General features: G+C 43.7%; 1 protein-coding gene across 1 annotated transcript in view; it reads left to right on the plus strand.

Annotated features, from left to right (window-relative positions):
* LOC110530907 (kelch-like protein 29) overlaps positions 1-24,420 on the plus strand; it is a 330,236-nt gene that overhangs the window by 84,131 nt on the left and 221,685 nt on the right. Inside the window, exon 3 of the mRNA XM_036985426.1 lies at positions 22,722-23,039. Coding sequence (XP_036841321.1) covers positions 22,764-23,039 — 276 coding nt within the window. The 5' untranslated portion in view covers positions 22,722-22,763. The remainder of the gene's footprint in view (positions 1-22,721; positions 23,040-24,420) is intronic.

The raw sequence follows: 24,420 nt of genomic DNA on the forward strand, positions 1-24,420 counted from the left end.
CTGATGCCTCCCACATGCAGTCCTCTTGATACTGTTATGTTTGCCCTGTTTTGCCATCCACATTTGAATTGCATTTTTACATTATGTTGTCCAGCTCATACATACAGATACTGTCCATAACATTGCAATAACTCGGGGACACATTTCTGAATGCTGGTGTGCTTGCTTATTCGTAACACACCGACGCAAAAACATTTCTCTAATTTACAAATCAGTCCATTTCCTGGCAGCCTGACCTTCTGTCGCTCTCGGTGAATAGATCTCTGACCCATAAACCATATCAAATTCTCCATTTCAAAGCTTTTTACACCAGCTCTGCTGAGTGGGGGGAATATTATACCTGTATGTTACAGCTATCTCTTTCAGTGGCACGTACGCACACACACGCAGGCACACACACACGCAGGCACACACACACACACACACACACACACACACACACACACACACACACACACACACACACAAACACACACACACAGGTACACAGGTCAGAAGGTCGTAGTAGCCTCCCACCTGTCTATTTCTGTTCCATTAGCATGGATTCTATATTCTGTCCAGCGGAATATTTAATAGCAGACCAACCCTGGCCTTCTTTTATTTATGAACCACGTGTAGCAGGACCATGGAGACATTCATTATCTCAACTGGTTACAAAGCCCCCACCGTGTGTCCATTTGATTTAAGCGCATGGTTGTGGCTCTGTGGAGAAGGCACATATCACTAGGTGACATTGTTAATGTGTAATATGTAAATGCCCAGTTCACACATTAGGCCTTTTACACAGTAGAGATGAGACGCTGGTGGCTTTACAAAGCCTGTTTAGACTCCGACTGTGTCAGATGAAATCCCTCTGTGATGAAACCTTTTGTTATAGAATTTAATCATACTTGATTGATCCCCGAGGAGAAATGCTCAACATTACAAACACGTCAACATGGAGATGAATGGCGTTCTCAGAAGAGCCATGCCAACGGTCATGGTTTAGCAGTTGGTTACAGTGGCGGAGAGAGCACGTGTGTGTGTGTGTGTGTGTGTGTGTGTGTGTGGATGTTCTGTGGTTGAGTAATCAAGACTAATAGAGCAGTGATCCCAATCGAGGTGTGTGTGTGAGAGAGTCGAAGGTTGAGAGGCTTTCAATGGATCAGAAAGAACAGAGAAGACATTAAAGCTATCTGTCATTCAATTAACGAGCGCCTTGTCAGATCCCTGCCGTGACTATTAGTGAATCGAAAACATCAGACAAACACGACCTACAGTTGAAGGCAGAAGTTTACATAGACCTTAGCCAAGTACATTTAAACTCAGTTTTTCACAATTCCTGACATGTAATCCTGGTAAAAAATTCCCTGTTTTAGGTCACCACTTTATTTTAAGAATGTGAAATGTCAGAATAATAGTAGAGAATGATTTATTTCAGCTTTTATTTCTTTCATCCCATTCCCAGTGGGTCAGAAGTTTACGTACACTCAATTAGTATTTGGTAGCATTGCCTTTTTAAATTGTTTAACTTGGGTCAAATGTTTTGGGTAGCCTTCCACAAGCTTCCCACAATAAGTTGGGTGAATTTTGGCCCATTCCTCCTGACAGAGCTGGTGTAACTGAGTCATGTTTGTTGGCCTCCTTGCTCGCACACGCTTTTTCAGTTCTGCCCACACATTTTCTATGGGATTGAGGTCAGGGCTTCCTGACTGATGTCTTGATGTTGCTTCAATATCTCCACATAATGTTCCATCCTCATGATGCCATATATTTTGTGAAGTGCACCAGTCCCTCCTGCAGCAAAGCACCCCCACAACATGATGCTGCCATCCCCGTGTTTCACGGTTGGGATGGTGTTCTTCGGCTTGCAAGCATACCCCTTTTTCCTCCAAAAATAACGATGGTCATTATGGCCAAACAGTTCTACTTTTGTTTCATCAGACCAGAGGACATTTTTCCCAAAAAGTGGGAGTGTGCAGTTGCAAAACGTAGTCTGGCTTTTTATGGAGCAGTGGCTTCTTCCTTGCTGGGTGGCCTTTCAGGTTATATCGATATAGGACTTGTTTTACTGTGGATATAGTTACTTTTGTACCTGTTTCTTCCAGCATCTTCACAAGGTCCTTTGCTGTTGTTCTGGGATTGATTTGCACTTTTTGCACCAAAGTACATTCATCTCTAGGAAACAGAACGCGTTTCCTTCCTGAGCGGTATGACGGCTGTGTGGTCCCATGGTGTTTATACTTGTGTACTATTGTTTGTACAGATGAATGTGGTACCTTCAGGCGTTTAGAAATTGCTCCCAAGGTTGAACCAGACTTGTGGAGGTCTACAAATTTTTTACCAGAGGTCTTTGCTGATTTTCCCATGATGTCAAGCAAAGAGGCACTGAGTTTGAAGGTACGCGTTGAAATACAGCCACAGGTACACCTCCAATTGACTCAAATGATGTCAATTAGCCTATCAGAAGCTTCTAAAGCCATGACATAATTTTCTAGAATTTTAAAGCTGTTTAAAAGCACAGTCAACTTAGTGTATGTAAACTTCTGACCCACTGGAATTGTGATACAGTGAAATATAATATAAGTGAAATAATCTGTCTGTAAACAATTGTTGGAAGAATTACTTGTGTCATGCACAAAGTAGATGTCCTAACCGACTTGCCGAAACTATAGTTTGTTAACAAGAAATTTGTGGAATGGTTGAAAAAACAGTTTTAATGACTCCAACCTAGGTGTATGTAAATTTCCAACTTCAACTGTGTATGCTACATACTCGGCCTGGTCTCAAATGCTATTCGAAAAAAATTAAAATACTCCATCAGTGCTTGATTGAACATGCCTGTTGCAGTGAAACCACTAGAAAGATATTGAAAGTATAAGCCCCACCCACTTGGCCTATCAGGCAGGCTAAAGCAAGCTAAAGCAAACACTTAAAGTGTTTGAAAGATTTCACATTGTATTTGATCCCAGGTCTGGTACCTGCTGTACAGTGTACAGAAAACGTCTCAAATCCACCACAGCCTTAGAACAGGTTACCAAGGTTATATAGTACATGACTGCTCTCTCTCTGCCTTTTGTGAATGGCTCATCAGGCCTGTGTCAATAGTGACAGTTGTTATAAAACGTGATGAAACCTATATTATTCATCAGAGGAGTCTGGTAAGGGGAGGATGGCTCGTAATAATGCCCAAAATGGAATAAATGCATCGGTATCGAACTCCATGTGTTTGAGACAGTTCCATTCCAAACATTACAATGAGCCCATCCTCTGATTTTAAAGTGGCCAACACAGTTGACACACACCTTCAAAACGTTTGTTTATTAGAACAGTGTTTCAACCCTCAGGACTTGGTCAGGTCAACAGCCAGACATAGTGATTACCTGAGGTGACCTCCAGCCAGAGTAAGTTAAGGTCAGGGTAATAGCTCTCCTCTTCCCTATCCTCCTATCTTCAGGCACCATGACTGATCCACACCTCCCTCTCCTTCAACATCCCCTATATCACTCGGGTGACTAGAGAGGACAGACACAGAGCCATAGTTTTTACCCTGGAATGAGCTTTCTGTCCCCTCTTATATTATAGCCAATCTCTGTTGTGAGGAGGGCAGCGGAGGCAGGTTTTGATACATTGAGTGAACATGAGAGTAGACGCATGATAGGAACAGGGAGAAAGAGGCCTGGCAAGGTTGTGTGTGTGGACCCATACTCTGCCACTTTTGAATTAGGATTCCCCTCTTCCTACAGGAGAGCAGACCGCTGTCCAGGCCTATACATCACCACACACACACACACACACACACACACACATACATACATACATACATACATATATATATATATATATATATATATATATATATATATATATATATATATATATATATATATATATATATATATACCGGTACCCACCTGTACTGCTTGTCTTAATGTGCTGTGTGTGACTCCCTCCACTCTATCCATCTGCCACTGCTCTTTCACTTTCAACATCTCACTCTGTCTCTCCCTCTCTGTCTATACAGTGCCTTGCAAAAGTATTCAGCCCCCTTGGCATTTTTCCTATTTTGTTACATTACATGCTGTAATTTAAATGTACTTTTATTTGGATTTCATGTAATGGATATACACAGAATAGTCCAAATTCGTGTGAAGTGAAATAAAATAAAAAAAACTTGTTTAAAAACAAAAAACAAAAAAACAAACGGAAAAGTGTTGCGTGCGTAGGTATTCACCCTCTTTGCTATGAAGCCCTTAAATAAGATCTGGTGCAACCAATTACCTTCAGAAGTCACACCATTTGTTAGATTGCACACAGGTGGACTTTATTTAAGTATCACATGGTCCGTCACATGATCTCACTATTTATTCACCTGTTCTGAAAGGCCCCAAAGTCTGCAACACCACTAAGCAAGGGGCACCACCAAGCAAGCGGCACCATGACGACCAAGGAGCTCTCCAAACAGGTCAGGGAAAAAGTTGTGGAGAAGTACAGATCAGGGTTGGGTTATAAAAAAATGTCCAAAACTTTGAACATCCCACGGAGCACCATTAAGTCCATTATTAAAAAATTGAAAGAATATGGCACCACAACAAACCTGCCAAGAGAGGGCCGCCCACCAAAACTCACGGACCAGGCAAGGAGTGCATTAATCAGAGAGGCAACAAAGAGACCAAAGATAACCCTGAAGGAGCTGCAAAGATCCACAGTGGAGATTGGAGTATCTGTCCATAGGACCACTTTAAGCCGTACACTCCACAGAGCTGGGCTTTATGGAAGAGTGGCCAGAAAAAAAGCCATTGCTTAAAGAAAAAAATAATCAAAAACATTTTGTTGTTTGCCAAAGGGCATGTGGGAGACTCCCCAAACATATGGAAGAAGGTACTCTGGTTAGATGAGACTAAAATTGAGCTTTTTGGCCATCAAGGAAAACGGTGCAAACTCAACACCTTTCATCACACCGAGAACACCATTCCCACAGTGGAGCATGGTGGTGGCAGGATCATGCTGTGGGTATGTTTTCCATTGGCAGGGACTGGGAAACTGGTCAAAATTGAAGGAATGATGGATGGCGCTAAATACAGGGAGAGTGAAACCTATTTTTCTTCAAAAGATTTGAGACTGGGACGGAGGTTCACCTTCCAGCAGGACAAGGACCCTTAGCATACTGCTAAAGCAACACTCAAGTGGTTTAAGGGAAAACATTTAAATGTCTTGGAATGGCCTAGTCAAAGCCCAGACCTCAATCAAATTGAGAATCTGTGGTATGACTTAAATATTGGTATCTCTACAAAGTATTGACTTTTGGGGGGGTGGGGGGGGGGAATTGTTATGCACGCTCAAGTTTTCTGTTCTTGTTTCAAACAAAATATATATTTTGCATCTTCAAAGTGGTATGTTGTATAAATCAAATGATACAAACCCTCAAAAAATCTATTTTAATTCCAGGTTGTACGGCAACAAAATAGGAACAATGCCAAGGGGGGTGAATACTTTCGCAAACCACTGTATGTCCCTTTGTCACTCTGGCTAGTGTATTAACACTCTTTAACCACTAAAGCAGTCAATTGAACGGCTCTTTTTTTTCTCTTTATTTTTGCTCTGCCATTTAAAAGTCATGCCCCCCTCGTCCTTGACTTTTTCTGAATAAATAAGTCTATATAGCACACTGCCGGTGTTATGCGCTTAGTTTCACAAACAGAACTGGAGTTATAACCAGTTTTAGAAGGGCAAGTAATTTTTTTGGAACTGTTTTCCCCCATTATTGCCCCTCCTTCTCCCAACAGTAGGGCCTCCTTCTCCCAACAGTAGGGCCTCCTTCTCCCAACAGTAGGGCCTCCTTCTCCCAACAGTAGGGCCTCCTTCTCCCAACAGTAGGGCCTCCTTCGCTCCTTCTTCCAACAGTTGAAAATGCAGTGCCCAGCTGATAACCACCCTGACAATTGCCTCTAAATTTAGCCTAAACTATACCGAAACTAATTTCACACACATAACAACAGATGAAATACATGAAGTAAAGTATGATGGGGAGAATGGGTGAGTTGAGGGTGAAGGGGAAGCGGATGATGCATAATTACGTAGTTACCAATTGTTAATGAAGAACAGGGTGGACCATTCTATTGTATCGATCCATTCTAATTAAAGGCATAATCTTAAAATGGTATGATACCTATATCAGCTCACTGAATCAAAGCAGTCTTATCAGTCTACTCTGGTCTACTTGGAGAAGGCTACACTGTAAGAGCGTGTGTAATTGTACATGCTGAATGGCTTTCAATATCTGGGAAAATATCCACATTGGGAAGCAGGTAAACAAGTGTCGGGGGAATGTGGTGATTAGGATTGTGGAACCTCTACATTCCCCTTACAAGGGGAGACATGTCACCATGGACAATTTCTTCACTTCACTGTCATTTGGTGAACAAGTTGCAGGCAAAGAAAACAAGTCTGGCAGGCACCATGAACAAAGTGAGATGGGAGCTGCCTCCCTCTGAGCAAAATAAGGCACCTGCACTGCCTTTTTCTACTCCACAACTGTGCTGAAGAATGACAAGACGATGGGAAAACAACAAAAAGACAACGGGAGACTATTATGCACTACAACCAAAGGTACACTACACGACCAAAAGTATGTGGACACCTGCTTGTCAAACATCCCATTCCAAAATCATGGGCATTAATATGGAGTTGGTCCACACTTCGCTCCTGTAACAGCCTCCACTTTTCTGGGAAGGCTTTCCACGAGATGTTGGACTTGCTTCCATTCAGCCACAAGAGCTCGGGCACTGATGTTGGGTGGTTTAGGCCTGGCTCGCAGTCGGCATTATAATTAATCCGAAAGGTGTTCGATGGGGTTGAGGTCATAGCTCTGTGCAGGTCAATTCAAGTTCTTTCACACTGATCTCAACAAAAAATGTCTGTATGGACCTCGCTTTGTGCACGGGGGCATTGTCATGTTGAAACGGTTGCCATAAGGTTGGAAGTACAGAATCGTCTAGAATGTCATTGTGTGCTGTACCATTAAGGTCTCCCTTACCTGGAACTAAGGGGCCTAGCCCGAACCATGAAAAACAGCCCCAGACCATTATTCCTCCTCCACCAAACTTTACAGTTGGCACTATGCATTGGGGCAGGTAGCGTTCTCCTGGTATCCGCCAAACCCAGATTCGTCCGTTGGACTGCCACATAGTGAAGCACTCCAGAGAACGTGTTTCCACTGCTCCAGAGTCCAATGGCGGTGAGCTCTACACCAATCCAGCCGACGCTTGGCATTGCGCATGGTGATCTTAGGCTTGTGTGCGGCTGCTCGGCCATGGAAACCCATTTCATGAAGCTCCAGACGAACAGTTATTGTGCTGATGTTGCTTCCAGTGACAGTTTGGAACTCAGTAGTGTTGCAACCGAGGACATAGGATTTTTACGTGCTTCAGCACTCTGCAGGCCCATTCTGTGAGCTTGTGTGGCCTACCACTTCACGGCAGAGTTGTTGTTGCTCCTAGACTTTCCACTTCACGATAACAACACTTACAGTTGACCGGGGCAGCTCTAGCAGGGCAGAAATTTGACAAACTGACTTGTTGGAAAGGTGGCATCCTATGACGGTGCCACGTCGAATGTCACTGAACTCTTCAGTAAGGCCAATATTTGTCTATGGTAATTGCATGGACTTGTGCTCGACGTTATACACCTGTGTGCAACGAGTGTGGATGAAATTGCCGAATCCACTAATTTGAAGGGTTGTCCACATACTTTTGTATATACAGTGCATTCGGGAATATTCAGACCCCTTTTTCCACATTTTGTTACGTTACAGCCTTATTCTAAAATTGATGAAATATACATTTTTCCTCAAACTACACACAATTCCCCATAATGACAAAGCGAAAACAGAAATACCTTATTTACGTAAGTCTTCAGACCCTTTGCTATGAGACTCGAAATTGAGCTCAGGTGCATCCTGTTTCCATTGATCATCCTTGAGATGTTTCTACAACTTGATTGGAGTCCACCTGTGGTAAATTCAATTGATTGGACATGATTTTGAAAGGCACACACCTGTCTATTTAAGGTCCCACAGTTGACACTGCCAAGCCATGAGGTCGAAAGTATTGTCCGTAGAGCTCAGAGACAGCATTGTGTCGAGGCACAGATCTGGGGAAGGGTACCAAAACATTTCTGTAGCATTGAATGTCCCAAAGAACACAGTTGCCTCCATCATTCATAAATGGAAGAAGTTTGGAATCACATACTGTAGACTCTTCCTAGAGCTGGCTGCATTCACCTACTCTGTGTCTCACAAAGTCATGGCAGTTGGAACCTATAAATCTTACATTTGGACTCATCAGAACAAGGACTGATTTCCACCGGTCTAATGTCCATTGCTTGTGTTTCTTGGCCCAAGCAAGACTTCTTATTATTGGTGTCATTTAGTAGTGGTTTCTTTGGAGCAGTTTGACCATGAATGCCTGATTCACGCAGTCTCCTCTGAACAGTTTTTATATATATATATATATATATATATATATATATATATATATATATATATATATATATATATATATATATTTGTTCTTAACTGACATTCCTAGTTAAATTAAAGGTAAAATATTACATATATATATAATATTTTACTGACATGCCTAGTTAAATTAAAGATATATATATATATATAATATTTTACCTTTAATTTAACTAGGCATGTCAGTTAAGAACAAATTCTTATTTTCAATGACGGCCTAGGAACAGTGTTTTACCACTAGGCTACCTGCCACCCCAGTTGATATTGAGATGTGTCTGTTACTTGAACTCTGAAGCATTTATTTGGGCTGCAATTTTTGAGACTGGTAACTCGAATGAACTCATCCTCTGCAGCAGAGTTTTTTAACTCTGGGTCTTCCTTTCCTGGGCGGTCCTCATGAGAGCCCGTTTCATCATAGCGCTTGATGGTTTTGCGACTGCACGTGAAGAACCTTTCAAAGTTATTGACATTTGAGGTGTTCTTGCCATAATATTGACTTTTACCAAATAGGGCTATCTTCTGTATACCACCCCTACCTTGTCACACCACAACTGATTGGCTCAAAAGCATTAAGAAGGAAAGAAATTCCACAAATGAACTTTTAACAAGACACACCTTTAACAAGATTCTCACAATATCAGCACGAGCTGAAAATGTACTATTTTTGACTGCTGTCACATCGACACTTATACTCATTATAATGCCATTTAGTGCTGCGTTTCAGTATTCATCAAGGCCACGGTGCTTATAATGATGTTTCGACTACTGATATTTTCATGATTTGCCTGCGCGTCTTCTGACTGTGCCTCTTGTTGGTTGGGGTATTTTTTTTAAATGTATTTTGTCATTATAAAAATGAGCTGTTACCGTGTTCCAACAAACATGCTTTCTGTTTCATAGGTGTAGCAAAGGCACTCACCGAAAAAAAACTGAAAACTTTTTTGCGTTTTTTTGCGTTTATACATATAGCCAACATTAACATAAACTAGTGTGTTATTTGAAATAAAATTTTAAATCTTATTCTAATGTTACCCAAGGCCTTCGTAAACACGACCAAATGATTGTTGTTGCGATAGCATATATTAAATATTATTTAAACTGTTAGGATGTTGCAGTCAGAATGACTCATTAGCTTAAAGGGGGGGTCCATTGAGGCCCAGCGGTTCTAGTGTTAAAGTGGGAGATGGTGGCTGGCTGTGTTATTGCCAGGGAAGTGATCTACAGCAGACACATTTCCACCATATTGATTAAACCTATGGTTTCTGTCCCTTTCTCTACATCTCTCTTTGCTCTTTCTCATTTACTCTGTCTGTCACTGTACTCCCCTCTCGCTCCCTCTGTTTCGCTTACTGTCACGCATGCATTGACGCACGTGGTTTCGCCCACACACACACACTGTCTGTCTGGCATTTCCAAAGGCCTTTTTCCAAGTACGACAGCTCAAATTCTACCAGTCTCAGCCTTTCATACAGCCCAGAGTACAATATTTTTCTCTCCTCCACTCTCGCTACCTTTCTTGTCCTCCATTCATCCTTTTTTATATATATTTTTTTTTACATGTCAATTGCCCCTCTGTTGTACAGTTTCCTAGCAAGAGAGGCCGACCGTGGTGTGTGTGTGCTTGTGTGTGTGCGTCCGTGCAGTAGGGCTGGCACAACTACTGTATAAACGTGTAACCGACGGTTTTATGGATGAAGACCATAACCGTCGGTTACACGTTAAAATAATAATAATTGTTTTGTAGAACGAACAGCTGACTGAAGACGGGACGGCCGGTCATTTCTCGAGGTCGAGTCAGTTCCTGCGGTAGCATGGACTCTTTACAACGTGATGAAACTACAAGCAAGGTGTTGTAGCAAACAAATCGTTGGTTGCCTAGGCAGCGCCTTCCTCCCTCCCTGCTGCAGCAGTGCACGGAAATAGAACGAGTAGAACAGGCTTGGAACCTTAACCCTGGCGATTCGAGGACGCCGTTCGATGAATCTTTTTCCGCTCTTGGCTGCGTCACATGCAGTCTAGTGGACGAAAGAAGAGCGTGGATGTCCATTCGAACAGCTAGAGCGGTGGTTGAGTTCATTTTTGGCAGACCAATAACCGCCATCCAAAATTCCATGACCGTCACAGCCCTAATCGTGAGGGCTCGCGCGCGTCCGTGTGTGGCGCCGGCGGAGTAGCAGTTGCGTTCAAAGAGTGAAAGGTCTAGGGGACGTCCACCTGGGGGAGAGGTGTGTGTGTGTGTGTGTGTGTGTGTGTGTGTGTGTGTGTGCAACTGCAACTGCAACTGCATTTTGGTCTCCAGTACTAAAGCCTGGTATTTGAGGGAGCTCCTCCATACGATAATAACGTTGTTTAGTCAGAGCAGGTCTAAGTGTTTCATCTCTAAGGCAGAAAACAGCTAAATGGAGCTCTTTGTTGTTGATGGGTCAGGGCATCTTACTGCCTGGGGCATCGCTATGGTAATAACACACAGACACACACACACACGCAGTATATCCATGGTAATGACGGCACTGGAACTCGCCTGAGTATGCAAACACTTATCTGGAAAGGCCACTCAGGGTTACATCTCTCATTCCTCTTCCTACCTCTTTTGCTTTCTCTCGCTTCCTGTCTTTCTCTTTCTCTCTTGCTCTCGTTCTCTACCTCCTCCCACTCCTTATCCCTTCCTTTGACCTTCTCCCTTTCTCCTCCCTGACTCTCTCTCCTCTGTCAACCTCTCTTTGACTCTTTTTTTCTTTCTTCTTCTCCTTCTCTCATCTCTCCCCTCCTTCCTCTTCTCTGTCTGTGCAGTAAAGCTTTGACTGTGACAGATGAGTCTCTCTTGGCATACCTTTTTAGATAATGAAGTCACTGGACACTTCTAGTCCTTGCGTTTTTGTGTTAAAGCTGAGGCATACACACACACACACACACACACACACACACACACGTATACATACACACCCACTTGAAGCCTGGTTGTGCTTATGAAGCTACTGACCACAGCGTCTGCTATGTGCTACCCCATTTGTTTTGATGTTGTTGGTTTAGAGCGAGAGCGAGAACACACACACACTCCCTTTGATTGGTCTGTGGAAATGTGTTACTCTCTCTCACTAAAAACAGAAGGCAGGAGAAAGTAACCTACAGTAGCTAGTGTCCACAGGGCCTCTCCACATCCTAGTGTCTTGGTATTTTGATTTGTTGTTCTGTTGAAACTGTGTTTTAATTAACACACAGCAGCTGGAGTGGGAATCATCCCCTGCCCGTGGTTCTCATCCTCTTCATCCCTCTCTAAATCCCCAAATGTCTCTTCTAACCCCTGCAATCCTTCCCTCTCTCTCTCCGGGCTTTCTTCCACCTGTCCCCTCCTTCCTGTCAGATAATCTCTTTATTTCTCTCTCTCTCTTTCACCCACCTCTTTATTGTGAGCTGAGTGATTTGGCCTTTCCTTGCTCTCCTTATCAGCACAGATGATCAGGAAGTCTCTAGCAGTATGACTCTGTCCGTCTGTGTGTCATTGACTAATGTCACATCCCATCATGATGCCATCATTGTGTCACTGTAATAATGCATTAACTATCATATGGGTCACCACACATCTCCTTTCCTCCGAACATGGAAATAACAGGACAGAACAGATAGGGGCTCTGTCCCAAATGGCACCCTGTTCCCTATGTATTGCATGGGCCCTTGTCAAAAGAAGTGCAGTGCATAGGGAATAGGGTGCCATTTTGGGATGCATTCAAGGAATGGGCTGGGGATGAATGGGATGAGCTCTAAACTGTAGACAAGGCACCAATATATCTTTCTGCTCACCATTTTTCAGATATGGCCATTGATTAGTCAGGAAGTCGGCACAAGGAAGTAGGTTTTCACGGTCTATATCAGACCCTCATGTGAATAGAAAATATGTGAATAGATTTTTCTTGTAGAACTGTGAAAAGGTCACTTCTGGTGACTTAAAAAAGGATATTCTACTCCAAAATGCCTGAAAATAAAAGTATGTTTTGCTGCTCTCTCTCTCTCTTCACCCTGCTCTTGCTTGACCCCAGGGGTGTCAAACTAATTTCGGAGGGTCGCACATAATGTATAATACGCTGAACAAGAATATAAACACAACATGTTGGCCCCATGTTTCATGAGCAGAAATAAAAGATCACAGAAATGTTCCATACGCACAAAAAGCTTATTTCTCAAAAATGATGTGCACAAATTTGTTTACATCCCTGTTAGTGAGCATTTCTCCTTAGCCAAGATGACCCATCCACCTGACAGGTTGGCATATCAAGAAGCTGATTTAAGCAGCATGATCATTACAGAGGTGCACCTTGTGCTGGGGACAATAAAGGGCCACTCTAAAATGTGCAGTTTTGTGACACAACACAATGCCACAGATGTCTCAAGTTTTTAGGGAGCGTGATATTGGCGTTCTGACTGCAGGAATGTCCACCAGAGCATTGAATGTTAATTTCTCTACCATAAGCTGCCTCAAACGTCATTTTAGAGAATTTGGCAGTACGTCAAACCGGTTTCACAACCGCAGACCATGTGTATGGCATCATGTGGGCGAGCGGTTTGCTGATGTGAACAGAGTGCCCCATGGTGCCGGTGGGGTTATGGTATGGGCAGGCATAAGCTACGGACAACGAACACAATGGCATTTTATCAACGGCAATATGAATGCACAGAGATACCGTGACAAGATCCTGAGGCCCATTGTCGTGCCACCTGCATCACCTCATGTTTCAGCATGATAATGCACGGCCCCATGTCGGAAGGATCCGAACATAATTCCTGTGCAGCTGAAAATGGCCCAGTTCTTCCATGGCCTTCATCGTCACCAACTGAGCATGTTTGGGATGCTCTGGATCAAATTGTTCCAGTTCCCACCAATACCCAGCAGCCATTGAAGAGGAATGGGACAACATTTCACAGGCCACAAACAACAGCCTAATCAACTCTATGCAAAGGAGATGTCGCGCTGCATCAGGCAAATGGTGAAATTGTTGCATGTTGTGTTTTTACATTCTGACTGACTAGCTTCATTTCGATGACTGTTATCAAGCTGGACAGAGAGAAGCGACTATACACTTAGGTTCATTAATATTTCTACAGTTTCGATTTGGTTTGAGTCCTTTCAATGTCAATTGAGATCGTTTTTCCCAGCGGGGCGACGCTGCTAAATGACTATAGGGGAAACACTGCGGCTGGTCATCACGGTGGCAGGTCTCCATTCATCTCTGCTAATGGCCACTGGAGATGTAGGCTCTTCTCTTCTTTCCTCTCCTCTCCTCCATCTGTCCATACTGCCATCGATCTCTGTTTTTCAACTCCGTAGCGCCAGCCTCCCCTCTGCTGTGTTGTCTTGTATGTATTTTTCTTCTGGCACATCAATTACGTTTCTTCCATCACCTGGCCTTTAGAGGGATCGTTAAATATAACTCACCAGCCTGCAGTCCTGTGTGACCTGGAAGAGAGAGTGTGTATGTGGAGGGGGTTGGGGGTATCAGCCATCCAATCAACATCTTTCATCAGTAGATCCTTCTTTGTGTGTAACCAAAACCAAGCTCATCGAAGACAAATTAAGACCGATCATTTTTGTGTGTGTGTGTGTGTGTGTGTGTGTGTGTGTGTGTGTGTGTGTGTGTGCAGCCCTGGGCTCATTTCAATATGAACAGTCTCTGACATTATTTAGATCTGTTTGAATACCTCTCTGTTGTTCTGGAGAAACTGTCAGCACATTTACCCACGGTGTCTTATTTCTGAACGTTTTGTGTATGTGCACGCTTGACTATTTCCTTCAGAAGGCCTCACTTCCAGTAAAGTCTTGTCTTTTTCAAAGATATCAGACTGACCATTTCTAAATCCGATATCTACTCTCTCCACCCGGGAGAGAGACACTGCTGTCCAAATCAAACACGCTTCAAAAAGGGCCATCAAGAAATCCCCTATCTGCAATTGATTGAATCCTTCAGTTAGTAGCTTGCTGCCTAATAGTGAAAGGCCCATGCAGTGTAGTGTAATGACAGTAATTACACTGAGAGTCGGGTGGAGAGGAGAGTTGGTTTGTTGTGACTGGGTCTGTGCTGCTGCTGCCTGTCTGGCCTGATCTCTCTGTGGGTCGATGGCAGTAACACACTGCCGCACATTGGAAATGGAGCCTCTTCTCAGGGGAGGGGATCTATAGACCAACTGTGTGTGTGCCTATATGATGTCTCATTGTGCTGAGACTGTAAACATCCCACCCCAGTACTGCAGTATCACACACTCGCATGCCTCTCTCTTTCTGTCTCGCCCACATCAAGTCCATCTGCTGTGCTTCGTCTTTCCGCACGTCTATCCACGGCTCTGAATTCCCATATGGCTTTGCTAACTCTACACACACACACACACACACACACACACACACACACACACACACACACACACACACACGCACGCGCGCGCGCCCGCACACATACACTCCTCTGCTTCGTAGTGACAGACTCTGCAGTTGGGCAGGGTGGTCTGTCTTACATCTGTACCTTAGGGAGAACTTGTATTTCAACTAATCACACTCCTGCCACTCACCTCTCACTCCAGTTGTCTCCACATACACACCCCTCTCCTCTCTCTCTCTCTCTCAAATGCACACAGGCTACCCGGGTGCAATTACGATTGTGTCACATCAGCAATGTGAGAGAATAGCTTTTCCGAACCGACGGAGTCAGATACACCCAACAGACTGGTTTCTACTTGTCCTGACTCTGTTTGAAGTCACCACATGACTTGCAGTCAGTCAGTGAGTTCATGGGTGACCCCCCCCCCCCCCCCCCCCCCCAAAAAGGTCACGTGTACAAGTACAGTGAAATGCCTTTCTTGCTTGCTCTTTCCCGAGCATGCAGTAATCAACATCTGTAGTACTATAAGAAACATTTTAAGTACAACCAAAACACTGGAAAAATAGAAGACCGTGCGAAAGTAAGTAACCTATATACAAGGTCAGTTCCAGTACCATATTTACAATTTGCATGGATACTGGAGTGGTAGGGGTAGATATGTAAAGGCGTAAGGTGACTAGACATCAGGATATTTAATAAACAAAATATCACAGATTTTTTTTTTGTTAATTTAACTCCTACAGAGTTGAATTCAACACTGTTTCAGATAACATTTGGTCCCAGTCTACATGGTGTTAAAGTTACTCTACAGAGTTAATTTGACTCAAAATGGTGTTAACATTCACACACTTTCTTTTTTTCATTCCACTGAATTTAGTTGATTTTACACTGCAATGACTGCATCATTTTACACTCCGATTTAATTCCGACACTAGAGCTCATTGACTCCTCATAATGTTGAAAATACTTATCCTGGGTTAAAAGTCAACACTGTAATTTTTACACCCCCTTTTTTACTGTGTAGCAGCAGCGTATGTGATTTGTATGAAAGTGTGTGTGAAAATGAAGTGTGTGTTGGAGTGTAAGTGAGTGTGCATAGAGACGGTGCAAGATGAAATAGAAGGATCAATGCAGATAGTCCATGTAGTCAATTTGTTAGCTATTTAGCAGTGTTATGGTCTGGGGATAGGAGTCTGTTGGTGCAGATTTGTTGCTCCAGTACCGCTTGCCTATGGGGAAGCAGATAGAACAGTCTATGGCTTGGGTGGTTGGAGTCTTTAGCGATTTTCCCGGTTCTTTCTTTCACACAGCCTGATATAGAGGTCCTCGATGGCAGGGAGCTCTGCCCCAGTGATGTACTGGGCCTTCCTCTGACACCGCCTGGTATAGAGGTCCTCGATGGCAGGGAGCTCTGCCCCAGTGATGTACTGGGATTTCCTCTGTAGTGCCATGCAGTCAAGGGCGGTGCTGTTGCCATACCAAGCAGTGATGCAGTCAGTCAAATATGCTCTCAATGGTGCAGCTGTAGAACTTTTGGAGGATTTGAGGGGCCATGCCAAACCTTTTCAACTTCCAGAGGCAGAAGTGGTGCTGTTGAGCCTCCTTCACGACTACGCGTGTGAGTGGAGCATTTGAAGTCCTTAATGATTTGGACACCCAGAGGAATGGAATAGCATTGGCTTGCATCCTTGGTTGAAAACCTAAGACACTCTCAAGGCAGTCATTTTGTAATAAAAATGACTTTTATTTAAATAAAAAGCTTTTATTTAGCTAGACTTACCAAGGAAGTGTTTTAGCAAACAGTCATCTGTAGCTGTATTGAATTATCATTGCTTAGTATACAAGGTACAGTAAGAGTTAAGGTGTGTGTGTGTGTGTTACTAGTTTGTTCCGGTCTAGAGGTCGACCGATTTTATGATTTTTCAACGCCGATACCGATTTATTGGAGGACCATAAAAGCCGATACCGATTTAATCGGATGATTTTTATTTATTTATTTGTAATAATGACAATTACAACAATACTGAATGAACACTTATTTTAACTTAATATAATACATCAATAAACTCTATTTAGCCCCAAATAAATAATGAAACATGTTTAATTTGGTTTAAATAATACAAAAACAAAGTGTTGGAGAAGAAAGTAAAAGTGAAATATGTGCCATGTAAGAAAGCTAACGTTTCAGTTCCTTGCTCAGAACATGAGAACATATGAAAGCTGGTGGTTCCTTTTAACATGAGTCTTCAATATTCCCAGGTAAGAAGTTTTAGGTTGTAGTTATTATAGGAATAATAGGACTATTTCCCTCTATACCATTTGAATTTCATTAACCTTTGACTATTGGATGTCTTATAGGCACTTTAGTATTGCAAGTGTAACAGCATAGCTCCCGTCCCTCTCCTCGCTCCTCCCTGGGCTCGAACCAGGAACTCAACGACAACAGCCACCCTCGAAGCAGCGTTCCTCATGCAGAGCAAGGGGAACGACTACTAGAAGGCTCAGCACGAGTGACGTTTGAAACGCTATTAGCGCGCGCTAACTAACTAGCCATTTCACTTCGGTTACACCAGCCTCATCTCGGGAGTTGATAGGCTTGAAGTCATAAACAGCGCAATGCTTGACGCACACGAAGAGCTGCTGGCAAAACGCACTAAAGTGCTGTTTGAATGAATGTTTACGCGCCTGCTTCTGCCTACCACCGCTCATTCAGATACTTAGATACTTGTATGCTCAGTCAAATTATATGCAACGCAGGACACGCTAGATAATATCTATCATCAACCATGTGTAGTTAGCTAGTGATTATGATTGATTGTTTTTTATAAGATAAGTTTAATGCTAGCTAGCAACTTACCTTTGCCTGTTACGCGAATGCAGTAAGCCGTCTCCTTGTGAAGTGCAACGAGAGAGAGGCAGGTCGTTATTGCGTTGGACTAGTTAACTGTAAGGTTACAAGATTGCATCCCCCGAGCTGACAAGGTGAAAATCTGTTGTTCTGCCCCTGAACAAGGCAGTTAACCCACCGTTCCTAGGCCGTCATTGAAAATAAGAATGTGTTCTTAACTGACTTGCCAAGTTAAATAAAGGTATAAAAATTGGCGTCCAAAAATACCTGATTGTTTTGAAAACTTGAAATCGTCCCTAGTTAATCGGCCATTCCGATTAATCGGTCGACCTCTATTCCGGTCCACAGGTCTGTGTAGTTTTCAACACCCTAGGACGGCAGGCAGAAACCTCCAATGTCTCTTTCATTATCTTCTCCCCACATCAGATGTGACAAACACAGCTCTGTTGCTCCAGTCATGCTGTTATGGAGCTGCAACACACACACACACACACACACACCGTAAGCACGGACCCACATACACACCACCGGTATTGAGATCGAGATCGAGTGTGATGCCACAGTGACATTTAGCGGACACCTAATTGGAGTACCAAGAGACAACCAACACTCAAGTCTTGGGTTGGGGCTTTTTGCTATCAACCTGGGTTCACTGGTTCACCAAATGCCTGGTAACTTGACACACGTCTTTTCTCATACATATCCTACATATACCTGTTGTATACAGATATGTTGTGTATATAGGGATCTGTTGACTATTAGTCAAATGGGGTGTGGTTTGGAACTGACAGAGGATATAAGTACCATTACTCAGCCACACCAGTGTGCAGTTGGAATAACTGCTTATGTGTGTGAGATAATATGTAATGCTTATGTTGACATTGTGAAAGAGCTAACTGCAGGGGAGCTGTACAAAATAGTGTTTCTGCAGTTCCATTGCCTCCAATCTGCTTTGTGTTTGTACAGAATGTGTCTGTGTGTTTGGACATAGAGGAGGACAGTGAAGTCCCTGTTGCTAAATGGATGGTCACAGCAGACTTATAATGCAGTGGTCCCCCACTGGCCCTGTTTACACCACACCCACTTCAAGGCATTCCTTCTTCCCTGAGAGGTGTGAAAGAGACCAGTGTGCATAAAAAATGATCGTGGAATCTCCATGACAATGTGGCTGCATTTGAGAGAGAGAAAATATTTATATATTTAACTGTTCTTATCAAGGTCCAAAAAGGAACATCATTCCTTTGGTGAGGAGTCCAATACACCCCTCAGTGACGCCTTTTACTACACAAGCCAGATACCCTTTTGATTTATGATCTCCTATGAAGTGACTTAGCAGTTTATGGTACAGAATAGTGTTTTACTAACCTCACCAATGTCATTCCAGCCTACAGCAGCGCTGCCCTTTCAATCACACTCTGTCGTTCTAAAAGAGGTAACTAGTCATGTAATTCATTGGTATACTATTGAGTTAGCTCGCTATTACAGTAGTTACATAGATTGGTACAGTTGAAGTCGAAGTTTACATACACTTAGGTAGGAGTCATTAAAACCACTCCACTAGTTTCTTTTTAACAAACAATAGTTTTGGCAAGTCGGTTAGGGCATCTACTTTGTGCATGACACAAGTGATTTTTCTAACAATTGTTAACAGACAGATTATTTCACTTATAATTCACTGTATCACACTTCCAGTGGGTCAGAAGTTTACATACACTAAGTTGACTGTGCCTTTAAACAGCTTGGAAAATTCCAGAAAATGATGTCATGGATTTAGAAGCTTCTGATAGGCTAATTGACATAATTTGAGTCAATTGGACGTGTACCTGTGGATGTATTTTAACACCTACCTTCAAACTCAATGCCTCTTTGCTTGACATCATGGGAAAATCAAAAGAAATCAGCCAAGACCTCAGAAAAAAATTGTGGACCTCCACAAGTCTGTTTCATCCTTAGGAGCAATTTCCAAACGCCTGAAGGTACCACGTTCATCTGTACAAACAATAGTACGCAAGTATAAACACCATGGGACCACACAGCTGTCATACCGCTCAGGAATGAGACGCATTCTGTCTCCTAGAGATAAACGTACCTCGTTGCGAAAATTGCAAATCAATCCCAGAACAAGGACCTTGTGAAGATGCTGGAGGAAACCTGTACAAAGTATCTGTATCCACAGTAAAACAAGTCCTATATCGACATAACCTGAAACGCCGCTCAGCAATGAAGAAGCCACATCTCCATAACCCCCATAAAAAAGCCAGACTACGGTTTGCAACTACACATGGGGACAAAGATTGTACTTTTTTGAGAAATGTCCTCTGTTCTGATGAAACAAAAATATAACTGTTTGGCAATAATGACCATCGTTATGTTTGGAGGAAAAAGGGGGAGGCTTGCAAGCCGAAGAACACCATCCCGGCCGTGAAGCACGGGGGCGGTAGCATCATGTTGTGGGGGTGCTTTGCTGTAGGAGGGACTGGTGCACTTCACAAAATAGATGGTATCATGAGGGAGGAAAATGATGTGTGTATATATTGAAGCAACATCTCAAGACATCAGTTAAAGTTAAAGCTTGGTCGCAAATGGGTCTTCCAAATGGACAATGACCCCAAGCATACTTCCAAAGTTGTGGCGAAATGGCTTAAGGACGGGCCTCCCGGGTGTCGCATTGGTCTAAGGCACTGCATCGCAAGGCTGGGTTCAAGCCCAGGCTCTGTCGCAGCCGGCCGCGACCGGGATGTCCATGGGGCGACGCAAAATTGGCCTAGCGTCGTCCGGGTTAGGGAGGGATGGCCGGTAGGGATATTCTTGTCTCATCGCGCACTAGCGACTCCTGTGGCGGGCCGGGCGCAGTGCATGCTGACCAGGTCGTTAGGTGTACAGCGTTTCCTCCGACACAATGGTGCGGCTGGCTTCCGGGTTGGATGTGCGCTGTGTTAAGAAGCAGTATGGCTTGATTGGGTTGTGTTTCAGAGGACGCATGGCTCTCGACCTTCGTCTCTCCCGAGCCCGTATGGGAGTTGTAGCGATGAGACAGAAGTTGTGGGCAGAACTGAAAAAGCATATGTGAGCAAGGAGGCCAACAAACCTGACTCGGTTACACCAGCTCTGTCAGGAGGAATGGGCCAAAATTCACCCAATTTATTGTCGGAAGCTTGTGGAAGGCTACCTGAAGCGTTTGACCCAAGTTAAACAATTTAAAGGCAATGCTACCAAATACTATTTGAGTGTATGTAAACTTCTGACCCACTGGGAATGTGATGAAGGGGTGAAATAAATCATTCTTCCTACTCTTATCCTGACATTTCACATTCTTAATATAAAGTTGTGATCCTAACTGAGTGGTGGACAGGGAATTTTTACTAGGATTAAATGTTAGGAATTGTGAAAAACTGAGTTTAAATGTGTTTGGCTAAAGTGTGTGGAAACTTCTGACTTCAACTGTAAACAAGTTGTTATTTTTATTTTATTTTTATTAATTTTTTGAATTTTCTTCCCAATTTCGTGGTAGTTACTATCTTGTCTCATCGCTACAACTCCCGTACGGGCTCGGGAGAGACGAAGGTTGAAAGTCATGCGTCCTCTGATACACAACCCAACCAGCTGCACTGCTTCTTAACACAGCGCGCATCCAACCCGGAAGCCAGCCGCACCAATGTGTCGGAGGCTACACCGTGCACCTGGCAACCTTGGTTAGCGCGCACTGCGGCCCGCCACAGGAGTTGCTGGTGCGCGATGAGACAAGTACATCCCTACCGACCAAGCCCTCCCTAACCCGGACGACGCTAGGCCAATTTTGCGTCACCCCATGGACCTCCCGGTCGCGGCCGGTTACGACAGAGCCTGAACCCAGAGACTCTGATGGCACAGCTGGCGCTGCAGTACAGCGCCCTTAACCACTGCGCCACCCGGGAGGCCTCGTAGTGTGGTTATTAAGACACAAGACAATTCAGTGATGACCTCAGTGGTGGAAAAAGTACCCAATTGTCAATCTGCTATTTATTTATGTTTTATTTATCCTTTATTTAACTAGGCATACTTGAGTAGAAGTAAAGATACCTTTAATAGAAAAGGACTCAAGTGAACATCCTAAAGTAAGTGTAAGTATAAAACTAAATGTAATAGCTAAAATCTTAAGAATATAAAGTAAAAGTATAAATCATTTCACATTCACTCATTGAAGGATAGCCACACGTCAACAGTTTCACTATCATTTAAAAACGAAGCATTTACACTTAGTAAGTCTGCCAGATCAGAAGCTGTACGGATGACCAGAGATGTTCTCTTGATAAGTGCGTGAATTGGACAATATTCCTGCCCTGCTAAGCATTCGTAATGTAACGTGTACTTTTGGGTGTCAGGGAAAATGTATGGGAGTAAAATGTACATTTGTTTTTCAGAATGTAGTGGAGAAAAAGTAAAACTTGTCAAAAATATAAAGAGTAAAGTACAGATACCCCAAACAACTACTTACGTAAGTGGTACTTTAAAGTACTTTACACCACTGCATGTCAGGCTATAGATATAGCTATCCTCAAGACAATATGAAAATAATAATGTATTGTCTGGCTGTAACCAATGGCCATATTGTTAGACTTTTATTTAACCAAACCCAATTAGTCCATTAAAAGTGTTTTTTTCCCAGTTTTTTTATAGATCCTGTTATGGTGATGCTCATTTCTGTTCTGTATGTTATCGTCTTGTGAAGACCTGGGAGAACGGCTGTTAGATCCTGCTAACGAGCTGCAGTGCGTTTTAAACAGGCGTGTATGTTATGAGACGCGGTGTGTGTTTTTTCCTGTCAGTCAGTTGACTGGGAACAGATGTTACTGCAAAAGCGTTCACACTTACGCGACACGACTCTCTGAAATGGTGCGGCATTGTGACTCAGATTTATAGCTGTACAACATCAGGCCAGAATATTGGTAACAGACTGATCAGCTGAAATTGCTGCATTATTACTTGAATAAATAATAATATTGATCATAACAATCCCCCCCCACCTCTTCTCCAGGCGTGCCCCCGTCATCGTCTCCTCTGAAAGGAAGAGGAAGTGATGTCACGTCACCACAACCGCTTCGAGAGGGAGTACCGAGGGATGCCGTGGGAGAGGCGGGACATCATCCGTCCGACTGGCCTCCTCAACGGATCGGGAGCCAATAACAGCTGCCCAACCGTCAACGGTAACAATCGCCCGGGACTCCTCCCACTGCCCGTCATCCCTTCCCTCTTGCCAACCCCGGTTACGGTTGCCGTGACGACATCGAGTGGTGGTGACATGGTTGTCAAGCGTCAAGGAGGCGTCACAGTCACGGCCGCTGGTGCTGCCAAGGTAAGAACACACGGGTCCTCTTTCTCTCTCCGTCCACGCCAAAACCATTTACCTCCCTCCTCATTATACACTCTGTCTCCGTTCTCCAACTCTTACCATTCTCTCCATGCAAATCTTTTTCTCTCTGGCCTCTATCCCCTGCCGCCACTCTCCAACTCTTCTCATTTCAATCCCGCCAAGCCGTTTAGCTGCGTCTCTCTCTCTCCTCTCTCTCTGTCTCTCTCCTCTCTCTCTGTCTCTCTCTGTCTCTCTGTCTCTCTCTCACTCTGTCTCTCTCTCTCTGTCTCTCTCTGTCTCTCTCTCTCTGTCTCTCTCTCTCTCTGTCTCTCTCTGTCTCTCTCTCTCTCTCTCTCTCTGTCTGCCAAATGGCTGGCTTGTTCCCTCTTTTCTCCTCCTCACTAATTTTCTCCTCTCATTATGTAAATTACCTGAGGCAGCAGTTGAGATGTGGCCAAGCTGTATGTGCTTACAAAGCTCTGAGCTTGGACAGGGTTTACATGCATGTGCTTTCCAATATATGGAATACTTATTATAAACTTACACTATGATGAACTTTGTTGGATAAACTAAAAAAGATCCTGTAGTGTTTTTGTCTTTTCCCCGTGATAGCTGTTTTTTCTGCTAGCTCTTTTTCATTGTAATGACCAACCCTTACTCAAAACTGGAATCTGAAAAGTTCTACGCCCTAGTACCACTTTGAGATTTGACCTCTTACGTTTACTTTTATGCAGTGAGTTCACTGTGAGTTTTCTCTTCTCTCCTGTAGCCCAAGGAGTTACCTAGATACTCTGAGAGAGGCAGCTTCACCAAATAAAGTTAGAAAACCAAGCCTACTCCCTTCTGGCTCTGCTAGTTCGACCACCATTCATCTTTCTCTAACTTTTTTCCGCAATATCACTTTACTTTCATTTAACTCCACAGGGCCTGAGCTTCTCTCCACCTCTCACCCCCACATCACTCCGTTACCATTACATGGGCTTTGTTTTCTCCTTCTCTTTCTTTCCCCCCACATTATCTCATTCGCGCTCTGTCTGTCTCTCTGTCTGTCTCTCTCTCGCTGTCTCTCGCTGTCTCTCTCTCTCGCTGTCTCTCGCTGTCTCTCTCTCTCGCTCTCTCTCGCTGTCTCTCGCTGTCTCTCTCTCGCTGTCTCTCTCTCTCGCTGTCTCTCGCTGTCTCTCTCTCTCGCTGTCTCTCGCTGTCTCTCTCTCTCGCTGTCTCTCGCTCTCTCTCGCTGTCTCTCTCCCTCTCGCTGTCTCTCTCTCTCTCGCTGTCTCTCTCTCTCTCGCTGTCTCCTCTGCCAGGCAGTAGTGGTAAACAAGACTGCAGTAATGCTGCTGCTAAGTGAGCATCATTAGATGGTTGAGAGAACTCTCTGACCACA

The sequence above is a fragment of the Oncorhynchus mykiss genome, chromosome 8 (genome assembly GCF_013265735.2).
Source record: "Oncorhynchus mykiss isolate Arlee chromosome 8, USDA_OmykA_1.1, whole genome shotgun sequence".
In the NCBI taxonomy this organism is placed as follows: Eukaryota; Metazoa; Chordata; class Actinopteri; order Salmoniformes; family Salmonidae; genus Oncorhynchus; species Oncorhynchus mykiss.